An 11,686-nucleotide genomic window follows, 5' to 3' on the forward strand; every position below is an offset into this window, starting at 1 on the left:
CCGCTTCATTCCACATTCCGTTCAGGCATCAGCAGCGCGGCTGTGTGTATGCGCGGCTGTTATGCGATTTTGCTGTTATTCGATTTTACCACCCTCGCAAAATCGCACACAGCCGACCATACACCCAGTATGATAGCGCAAAATCACGAATCGCGATACCATACTGGGTGTATGGTTGGCTGTGTGCGATTTTGCGAGTGTGGTAAAATGGCATAACAGCAAAATCGCATAACAGCCGAGCATACACCCAGCAGCTCTGCTGATGCCTGAACGGTATGTGGAATGAAGTGGGCGGGCATCGGGAGGCCACTATGGCACGGGGCAAGCACTATGGGCAGTCTATCTGAAGTGTACCTGGCGTATAAGACGACCCCCCACTTGGAGGCATATTTTTCAGGGCCAAAAAATCGTTTTATACGCCGGCAAATACGGTAGTCATCGCCTCATTTAGAGAGGAACATGTAGCTCAGAGAGGCCGAGGGACTGGGTGTGGGCCACACCGCAGGAGGGGCTGAGCGGTGTCCACACAGCTGTGGCCCACCTCCCGTGGACCCCCAGCCAGGGCTTACCGAGGTGTGTGACCAGTAGGAGTAGTCGAAGCTGAAGCTTTTGGGCGTCTCCTTGGGCTGTTTGGGGTTGACGATGGCTGTGGGGAGGGGGACAGGTGTGGTGGTTAGCGCTGTGCTGCGTCTCCACTGTGATCAGGAGTGCTGGCTGCCTTCTCCACCCTCCTCCACCCCCCCACAGAGACACACTTATTCTCTTCCCATCAGTGCCCTTTCAGGTTCTTTCCAGGTGTGCGCTCATGGCTCTAAGAACTGTCCCCTCACAGGTCCCTCACCAAGCTGCAACCCGGCCTGGCTGAGGCCTTGCTCGCGAGTCACGGAACATCAGTTCACAAACTAGGAAGGAAGCCACAAACTCGAGGTGAAGCGATCACCCACCCTGGCGCCTGCCAAGTGTGCCAGGAGACCCCTCCCCCCAGTCCAAGGCTGCTTCACCCCAGGTCTGTGAGGCCCAGTCCCCAGCATTTCCCAGACTCCGAACCCAGCAGACAATGGGTCCTCAGTGGCAGGAGGGACCTCGGCCCCAACCCTGTCAGGCCACCCTGCCTGCTGCCCACTGTCTGAACCCGAAATGTCCATGTTGATAGAGGACTGTTAGACCCCCCAACGTCCCACCCAGCTGGAGGCAGATCCCTCCAGGGGATCCACCAGGAACTCGGACCAGTCCCAGTCATGAAGGCTTCAGACACCCCTAGGAGGCCACTCCCCCACCCCCATGTTTGGGGATGGAGGCCATGGTTGCTCACCATCACCGATTTTCCCCAGGAACAACTGGCTGGGGCCCTCACTTTTCTGGGCACGGCACAGCCTTCAGGACCCCACACCCCTGGCCCCACCAAGTGACCTGTCACCAGCATCAAGAGAAGCAGACCCCTTGAATTCATATGTGGAAGTCCTGACCCCCAGACCTCAGAATGACCTTATTTGGAGGTGGGGTCCTTACAGATGTAACTGGTTAAGATGAGGTCATATTGGAGTCAGATGGCCCTAATCCAACATGACTGTTTCCTTATAAAAGGGGACATTTGACACAGACATGCACACAGGGAGCAGGGCATGCAAAAATGGAACAGGATGCAGCGATGCGGCTACACGCCAGGGACCACAAGGACTGCAGTGGCCGCCAGGAGCCGGAGAGGCAGGGAGCGGATTCTCCCTCACAGCCTCTGAGGGAACCACCTGCCCACACCTAAGCTCGCACTTCCAGCCTCCAGACCTGATGTCCAAGCCTCCGTGTGGTACTTTGTAGGGCAGCCCTGGAAAGCCAACACCTCCCCTCAGGCTTGCCAGGCTCCTGCAGCTGCCCCAGGCCCGGTTCCTGGGCAGGCCCCTCAGCCATTTGCCCTGGCTGAATGTCCTGCTCACAGCACAGGCATCAAATGAAGCCCCATCCCCAGGGCTGACCTGGCTTTGGGCTCCAGACCCCAGGCTTGAGCGCTTCTGGGAGATGACCCAGTGCCCTTGGGAAGCTACAAGAAGGAGAAGGTGATGGACCATCACATCCCTCTCCTCGCAGCCAAGAGGGGGTCACATCCATGCTGCCAGGAGCCAGGCCCAGCGGAGAGCAAGCTGCCCTGGCTTCACCTCCTGAGACCTAGGGGCTTGGCCACCACAACCCCAGTGCAGATAATGTGGGCGCCATAGAAACAACAATCACCAGCCCTCTTGGCATGGGCAGCCTGGGCTGGGCCTCCACTGGGTCCTCTGGCAGCAAGTGGCCAGGTCCCTGGCTCACACCACAATGCCTCACCTCCATGACCTCATCTCCTCCCCTCTCTGCCTGTGGGCCAGGTTCCCAGCCCTGACCTGCTCTCCCATCCCTGGCTGGCCCCCACACGGGCTCTCTGAGCAGCCTGGCCTCATCCCCACATCCCCAACCATCCTGTTCTCTTCACCCACATCACACTGGCCCAACCCCAGGCACTGACCTTGCTCTGATGGTGTCCTGGTGCTAGCATGTTTGTATACACCCACATGGACCATGAGCTCCCTGAGGTGGGAACCCGCACAGGGCCAGGGCACAGGTGTGCTCAAGGAACTGTGGGTGGTCTGGGACAGCTGACAGGTGAGAGGGAGGGGTACGTGCTAAGGAGAACCTGCCGTGGAGACCACTGGGCAGAGCTGCTCTGGCCCTCGGGACCTGCCCCCACGCCCTGCCGACAGGTCCCCTGGTGTGGCTGACCCCCTGGAGGTCCTGTGGTGTCTGAGAAATGCCCTCTATCGTTACAGATTCTGAGGTCAGAGGGGTCGTGCCCTCCCTGGGTCACAGGGCACACAGCCAGACTGGAGCCTAGCGTCCACCCAGACCTGGCTCTCTACTGTCGCCCCTGAGCCCTCACCAGGGTGACCTGCCAAGGCCAGCCGGACAGAACAGCCTTCCCTTGCAGGGTCCCGGGTCTCCTTGTGTACGTTTGAGGAGAGGAAGGAGAACAGCCCTCCAGGCACACTGGGCAGGCGGCTTGGGGACAGCTCCCTGAAATGCCCCACGCCCCCCAGCCCTGCCCAGGCTCTGCAGGAGTCATGGAGGGGGCAGTGCCCCAGGGTCAAAGACACGAGCTGTGGGGATGGCATCTTGAGTCGGGAGGCGAGACCAGGAGGAAAGGAGTCAACGGCAGCCACTGTCTGCCTGCATGCCCTGCAGTCTTCAGCTGCACCCCAGGCAGAGACGCCGGCACCTCCAGCACAGCGGTGTCCAGTGCTCGGAATCTGTGTGCCTGTCGTTAAACCCTAGGTGGCCTGAAACCGGCTGTGGGGAGTGTTCACAGGACAGAAACTGGCAAACATAGGCGTGTGTGTGTGTGTGTGTGTGTGTGTGTGTGTTTGTGTGTGTGCTAAAGAAAGAGAGAAAGAGAGAGATGCGTGCTGTTTTACCAGGTCACTGCCCCAGACTCAGAGGATTTAGGAGGAAGCCTAGCTGAAGCAGAGACCAAAACCTCAGCGGGGTTCCAGCGAAGCATTAGCTCAAACCCAGGCATTTGCCTGTCAGCACAGGAGACCCTCTGATGAGGAAGCCTCCTTTCCGTTGATCTAATTTGCCTCACACGCCCCATATACCTCAGCAAGTCCCCCTGCCCTGTCACTGCATCCTATTGACCCTGTGGGGCGGGGCCCGTGGCACGGGCCGGTCTAGTTCTGTCTCACTATGCACATGCGTGCATCATCCGTCACCCCACCGAGCATCAGCCCGAGGCAGCGAGTACCCGGTGCCTAGAGTGCAGCCTGGCACGAGCTCACGCTCACAAATGTCGGCTGATGAGTTTCCCCACCTGTGCTGTAACAGACAGCCCTCACTCCTGTGGGACCACAGGGACAGCAGATGTGGGTCACCACTGTGACCGCTGCCAGTGAAGAGCCCATCTTGACTCTAACGGGTTGGCCTCCAGGGTGAAAGCAGCTCAAGTCCTCTGAGCTGTCCCCGGATGGTTCAATCAGGGAGTGCCAAGGGCATGTCAGCCTGGGGCCAGCCAATGACAGCAGGTTCCGGGCCCTTGGCTTAGCTGCTGTCCCCGTGCCCTTGGCTGAGCTGCTGCCCAGGGTCCTGCCAGCCTCCCTCATCATGTGTCTCCAACCCCTCGTCTAATGAAAAGGCCCGCAGAGTGTGACCACCTGCTCGGCCACAGCCATGCTTCCTTCTGGGCTCTTCCGTGTCCAGTGCAGCTCTATTTGGAGCCTAGAACAGCGATGGCAAATGGGGGCTGACTTCTCAGATGAGTTAGGCATTGAGACTGCACAGGTTGACAGAGGCAACTACCAGTGTCCGCATGGGCACAGAGGGCTTCCGCTCAGACGGTGAGCTCTGCCCACATCTGCACCCAAGCAGCAACTCACTACAAATGGGTGTGACAATGGAGCCAAGGGGGTCTGGGAGGCATCCTCTCTCCGCTCCGCAGCCGGACCCTGTCTGCTAAGGACCCCTCAGGGTGTGTCTGCCTTTCTGACTTTCTTGAATTTGCCTCTCTCCTCCCACCTCCTACGCACGATGTTGACTCCAGGCCTCCCACTTCTCGGAAGGTTCTGAGATGATTTACAATTATAAACACAGCAAAAGAATAGAAAAAGGAAAATAACTTATGAACCTGGGGCCATTGGAGCAAGACAAGGAATCAGTAACCATGGGTGGAACAGTGTCCCCTAAAATTCATGTCCCCCCTGAACCTCAGAATGTGGCCTTATTTGGAAACAGGGTCTTTGAGATGCGATTAGTTGTCAAGATGAGGTCACAGTGGAGTAGGGTGGGTGTGAAATCCATTGATCGCTGTCCCCGTAAGGAGGCCACATGATGACATGGACACACCAGCCCCATCAACACCTTGATTTCGGACTCTGGCCTTTAGAACTGTGAGAGAATGCATTTCTGTTGTTTTCAGCCACACAGTTTGTGGTCATCTATTACTGCAGCCCCAGGAAACCTACACACTGTGTGGACGAGAAGCAAGAGCGAGCCAGGCCAGATCAGCTGCTACCTCTGGCCAGGAGACAGGACTCATGGCCTAGCACCAGCAGCAGCCAACAATCCATCGCAGCCCATACTCACTGGTGGTGCTTCCGGACATCTGGATGATGCACTTGGAGTCACGGCTCATTTCCCGGGAATTGAAGGGGCGGACGCGCACCGCCACCTTCACTGAGGCCCCGGCCATCTCTGCAACCTTCGTGGGTCACTCCTGGCAGTGGCGAGAGCCCCAGGGAGAGCAGGAGACACCTTGGGGAAAAGGGAGATGTGAACTGGAAACAATATCTAAAAAGGCAGAGAGGTGTTTCTGGTTGGCAATTGAACCCACTTCCCACCAAACCCTAAGTGACACCTGCACCGGGTTCCAGCCCACAGGACAGGATTGGAGGGGCAGCTGCAGGGGAGAAACGCCACGAAGTTTAGAAAAGGAAGTCAATGGGAGGCGTGACGCCTAACAAGAAACAGCCACTTTGCTGTGGGACCCAGAAAGGCTCAGGTTCTCCTGAAGGCCAGTGTCTGGGCGACACCAAAAACACACATCTGTGGAAAGTCACCGGAGGGAGCATTAGACCCTGTTGTGGGTTGAACTATGTCCTCCAAACGCACATGTGGAAGCCCTAACCCCCAGGACCTCGGAACGTGGCCTTATTTGGAATTAGGGTCCTTGCCGATGTAACTGGTTAAAATGAGGTCACACTGGAGTCGGGTGGGCCCCTAACACAATATGACTGGTGTCCTCATAATAAGGAACATTTGACCACAGACACTTGCAGGGAGGATGTCCGGTGAAGAAGGAGGCGGAGATGGTAATGCATCCACAAGACCAGAAACACCAAAGATTGACAGTAGCCACCAGGAGCTGGGGAGCCCTGGGGCCCATTCTCCCACCAGCCTCAGGAGGAACCAGTCCTGCCGATACCTTGATCTTGGACTTCGCGCCTCCAGACTGTGAGACAACGAATTTTTGTTGTCTAAGGTACACCATCGGTGGTACTTTGTTACAGCAGCCCTAGCAGACTAATGAAGACCCTCAGACCCCCACCCTGTGAATATCGAAAACCCTGCCCCCCACCAGCACTTTCCCCACCAGGCAGACGCCAGAGGCTCTGTCCAGCCTAAAGAAGGGGTCTGAGCACCAGATGAGGGTGGGTGTGAAGCACATACTAAAAAGAGGTGTGAACTGCACTCAAAATGTCCAGCAGTGGGACCCCAGCTACTCCTGCTGCTGCTGCGCGCCCAGTGTGCTGGCTGCCATGGGAGAGCGCAGGGTGCTTAGCTGGGGAAACTGACTGGGACCACACCCTCTAGCAAGAAATGCAGAGACTAGAACATACAAAAAAGGCACACAGCAGAAAGAGACAATACAGGGAAGAGAAGAAAATATTTTTAAATACCTTATAATTAATATCCTCAGCAAGAAACGTTACCACACCCATGAATCAGCGAAGGATGCTGGGGAGTGAGCTGCTGCAGTGCAGCCAAGACTCCACAGGGCCTGCTCTGTGACAATCCCCGTGAGTGTGAAGGTGACCTTTACATCCACTTGAAGGTCACCTTCACTCACACTGAGGAAAAAACTCCCCTTAAGGACACAGGCCTGTGGTGGGCTCTGCGCCAGGACTGTGCAGTTCGAGAGGACTGTACCTGGGCGCTAAAAGCCCACAGGCCAGAGGTGAGTGGACAAAGCAGTGCCTGCAGCAAGACTTGGACCAGACAGGAGGGGAGGTGGGACCAGGTCTTCCCTGTGGGAGTGTCCCAGACTAGGGAGATGGGACTCAGGGAGCAGCAAGGTCTGGGCTCGGTGAGGGGGTCCCACATGACACCCCATCCTTCCCTCTGCAGGGGCATGGCCCTTGGGCACCCCACTGCCTGGCCAACAGGTAGGACAGTGCCCGACTGAGGCACCCAGAGAGAACCCTGGGCAGAGGGGCAGGCTGAGGTGGGCAGGCGCTCCTGTTGGTGGCAGCCCTTGTCCTGCACCAGCCGTCACCGGACCCTTGGCTCCAGTAGGCCTTGAATGCCAGCAAGGGAAGAGTGAGCTTCACCCAGTACAGTAGACTGTGGTCAAGTCCCCATGTGCCCAGATCAGGGCAGGAGTAGAGAGGGGAAGCACCTGGGGGGCTCTGGGGAGGTGCGGGGACGGGAGGCACAGTGCCACCCGGCTCGAGGACAGAGCATGAGGACTGTCACTGTGGGCAACAGTGCAGTCACAGGCATGAGGGATGTCCCATGATGCTGGGCCAGTGCAGAGCTTCAAACCCCACCTGGTGGGGAAGGCGATTCAGGGGAATCACAAAGATATGGAAATCTTTTCACCAAAGCTGCCACTGCTGAAGACCAGGCGATACGCTGCCTGAGCTCCCCGCTGCCCAGGCTGAGCCTGAAAGGGAATCTTCTGCCTCACCCTCCCTACCTGTCATCAGCACCCTCAGGAGAATCCGGCCCAGAGACCCCTTCCAGCAGTGCCCCAGCCTCCTCTCTGTGAGGACAGGGTGGGGACCTCTGGCCAAGCCCTCTGGGGGGACCCCATCATCAAGAGCAACTAGAGAAGCTGAATAAAAATTTTAAATCTGTTTTGAGGAATCAATGAGCTACTGAAGCTATGCAGACTAGCAGCCCAAGATTCCGGAGACGGGGGACTGCCAGGGCAGGAGATGACTTGACATTCCACAGCACTTTCCCTGGGAGCATATTTGCATTCTGGTCACCAGGCGAGAGGCTGGGAATCTGCAGTCTTCCCAGGCAGAGGGCTGTTGCTGAGGGATGGAGGAACCTGCAGGGCCTTTGGTCAAGAGAAACAAACTTGAGAGGCCAAGATCCCAGGAGAAAGAAGTAGAGAATGACGCCAAACAAATGTCCACTTCTCCCCTTAAGACACATGCCAAGCTCAGAAGGTATGAGGAATAGAAATTTAAATACTCAAGCAGAAAACCTCTGAAAATCAAAGAGTTGTCTCCTATGGTCTCAGGTGCTAAGGAGAAGAGATCAGAAATCAGGATCCAGCGGAGGAGGGGCCCTGGTGATCACACCAGGCCAGATCTGAAAGCCCCGGGAGGCACAGGGCAGAACCATAGGTAAGGTGAGCCGTATCCAAACTGCAGAGGTGCCCGACTCAGCCGTCTCTGACTGATTTAGAGACGACCCTCCACTCTGTTTTCCTGGAAGAGAAGAGGTGCACCACCTGGAACCTCTGCAGTGTTTTAATGGGTAATGTCTGGCCTTACAGCAAAAGTTACAAGGCATGAAAAGTGACGGGACTACATGATTCAAAACAAATTGGGGGTGAGGGGAGGAAAGAAAAACACAAAGCGAAAAAAGAAACATACCTACACATGATCCAGACCCAGGAGCTACCCGAGGACTTTGAAATAACCATGATTTACATGTTCAAAATGAGAGAGAAAAAATAATGAAGAAAATACATGGCAAAATAGAGAATTTATTAGCAAGAGGATTTGAAACTATATTAAAAAAAAGAATCAAATGGAAATTCTAAAACTGAAAACACAATAACTAAAATTAAGAACTAAAGAGATGTCGTGTCCGGTTGGATGGGTGTTGTCCCGTACACTGAAAGGTTGCTGGTTCAATTCGCGGGCAGAGCACATGCCCGGGTTGCAGGCTCAATCCCTGGTAGGGTGCATACAGGAGGCAGCCCATGGATGTTCCACTCCCATATCGATGTATTTCTCTCTCCATCTCCCTCTCTCTCTCTCTCTCATTAGACCCAGAGAAAGACTGTGTTTATGAACTGGATGACAGATCATTAGAAAGTTAAAGAACACAGGAAAAAGAATGAAAAACATCGAAATGGGAGTCAGAGAAATCTGGGACACCATGAAATGGTCCAACATGCATGTAATTGGATCATAAGAAGAGAAGGGATGGAATGGGGGAAAGCAATACTTAGAAAGATAATGGCCATTTATTGTCTAAAACTGCTGAAGCCTCACAATCCATCTTCAAGAAGCTGTGCAAACACAAAGGAAGATAAATACAAAGAAAACTACACCAAGCCAGATCACAATAAGACTGCTGATACCAAAGATGAAGAGAAATATCTTAAAAGCAGACAGAGAAAAAAAGACATACAACCTTTAAAGCAGGGGTGGGCAACCTTTTTTTCTGCCAAGGGCCGTTTGGATGCTTATAACATCATTTACAGGCCATACAAAATTATCAGCTTAGAAATTAGCCTGCTATATTTGGTCAAACATTTAATTAACTCATCTCTAATGCCTTGGCAGGGCCAGACCAAATGATTTCTCAGGCCTTTTATGGAAAAAGAAACAAAGTCAGATTGACAATCGATTTCTCAACAGAAATGAAGGAAGCCAAAGACGAGGTTCTAAGGTCTTGACGTTATCGAGAAAGTAGAAAAGTAATACTTTCTATTAGATTGTCAAGGATACCTGTTTCAATTGCTAGATTAATTATTTTAAAAAACTAAAACAAAAAATAATATATAACTAACAAGTTATTAGCAAGACAAATAAATTTCAAATATTTTTATTAACCCAATAGAAGGCAATTAAGGAGGAAAAACAGAGCAAAGGAAAGTTAGCTCAAATGAAAACTGATATTTAAGAGTGTAGCTAAAAGCCCAACTCAATTAGTATGGACTAAATACTCCAAGTAAAACAATACAATTGTCAGGACAGATTTTTTTAAAATTATATTCTGTTGACTGAGCTACCTTTAAATAAAAAGACACAGAGAGATTAAAAAATACAAAAATAAAAAATTTTGGTTTGCTTGTTCTATCAGGTACTGAGAGGGAAAAATACATATCATACACATCCCTTTAAAGTGTACATAGAACACTTACTAAAATTAGCCATAGGCTGGTCATAAAGCAAACTCTAACAAATTTCCATTTAAAATTAAAATCTTAAGACATATGTTCTCTGACCATAGTAGAATTAAGCTATACATCAATACAAAACAAATAAACAAAACCCCACAAAATCCCTCCATTGTTTGACCATTAAGCAATACAATTCTAAATAACCCTTGGGTCAAAGAAAAGAAAGCCTCACAGGATATTAGAAAATATTGAACTGAATAATGAAGATCCAACATGTCGACACGGTGAAATGCAGCGAAAGCCAGAAATAGACACTTTAGGAGCCTGGTGAGGGGATGGGAGGTCTCCATCACATTATTCACAGGTCCATCCAGACCCCAGCTTCTCTCAGGGAGCCTCAGGACTGGAAGGTTCACCCTGAGAAGGACCAGCTGGGTGTGACCCAGCAGCCCAAACTGCCAGGCCAGTGCTGCCATCTGGTTCACCCCTCACCCGGGTGTCAGCAGCACTGGAGAGCTGGAGAAGTTCAGGAGGGCATTGGGTGTGTGCATTTGAAGGGGGGTGGAAAATGGATCAGTCCCTGTGAGCACTGACTCTTTTTTTTTTTAATATATTTTATTGATTTTTTACAGAGAGGAAGGAAGAAGGATAGAGAGTTAGAAACATCAATGAGAGAGAAACATCGATCAGCTGCCTCCTGCACACTCCCCACTGGGGATGTGCCCGCAACCAAGGTGCATGCCCTTGACCGGAATCGAACCCGGGACCCTTCAGTCGGCAGGCTGACACTCTATCCACTGAGCCAAATCGGTTACGGCAGCACTGACTCTTTAAGTCGCAGGAATGGATGAGATTGACAGAAAGGAGGATGAGAAAGAGGACAAGAGGTGAAGAAGGAGCAGTGGGGGAGAAGCCTCAGGAATCTAACTTTGGACAAGTCCTCTGGACTTGCGCCTTCATATTTAACCTAAGAAGAATTATTTTTAAAGTAACTACCAGATGGTTCAGGTAAATAAACGAATTAAAAGACCTTGTTTTGGTGGACACACACTGGTAAATGTGAAGACAAAGATCAGTTTGCTCATTATAATTAATATCTCTCAACTGAGGGGAAACAGGTGAATGAGAGACTGCCACTTCTGGCAAACGATGGACGAGACACCTTACCCCATTAGAAATCACCTGGAAACTCAGGGTGGATAATATACATAAGAATAAAATAAGAAAACTTCTGAGGAAAAGGAAGAAAAACGAAGGAGGAGCTGAAATTAAAGCTGCAAGCCCATCTGGAAGTGCAGGTATTTGCTGACACCAGAGATGCAGACAATTGAGTTTCACCTGCTGGGTGGGGAATGGGCGAAACACATGCAAGCTGGGTTTGGAACCAAATCACCACAGAAAGTTGCATCCTCCAAAGCTACAATGGGAGGTTGGGGGAACGCCACCTTCCACCAAAGGGACACAGGAGAATGCACCTCAGTGACTCAGCTCCAGGTGGAGGGAAAGCCAGTGTTCTTTGAGAATCTGAGGCCACCAACCTGTGGCTGTGCGAGTTCGGGTTTCATTTTGACAATGGTCTCAGGTGTTTGCACCCAAAGCACCTTGCAAAGCAAATACAAATCCTCCTCGGAAACACTGGAAGTAGCTTCCTCCCTCAGGTCCCCAGTACTCCCACATATGATCAGTCAAATGTGAGCTCACAATCAAATGTTACCAAACACCAAAGGAGCTGTGCACCACCAGCAAGAGCCAAGGGGGAAGAAGAAAAGAAAAGAAAGTCAGAATGAGATCCTCAAGGACTCCAGGTACTGGAATGGGTGATAAAATGAGTACGCTTGAAATGTTCAGAAATGAGCAGGA

General features: G+C 52.3%; 1 protein-coding gene across 6 annotated transcripts in view; it reads right to left on the minus strand.

The window, feature by feature from the left end:
• The window catches only part of KIF1A (kinesin family member 1A), a 74,525-nt gene that overhangs the window by 52,331 nt on the left and 10,508 nt on the right, over window positions 1–11,686 (minus strand). For 5 of the 6 annotated variants that reach the window (XM_015561939.1, XM_015561934.1, XM_015561936.1 and 2 more), the window contains exons 2-3: window positions 5,101–5,268; window positions 570–646 (exon numbers count right to left, since the gene is read on the minus strand). In XM_015561939.1, the coding sequence (XP_015417425.1) occupies window positions 570–646; window positions 5,101–5,206 (183 nt within the window). In that variant the 5' untranslated portion in view covers window positions 5,207–5,268. Of the gene's footprint in view, window positions 1–569; window positions 647–5,100; window positions 5,269–9,249; window positions 9,274–11,686 lie in introns of those variants that run through there. The other variant, XM_015561935.1, reaches the window with a different exon arrangement.

This window comes from Myotis davidii, unplaced genomic scaffold (assembly GCF_000327345.1).
Source record: "Myotis davidii unplaced genomic scaffold, ASM32734v1 scaffold370, whole genome shotgun sequence".
Lineage (NCBI taxonomy): Eukaryota > Metazoa > Chordata > Mammalia > Chiroptera > Vespertilionidae > Myotis > Myotis davidii.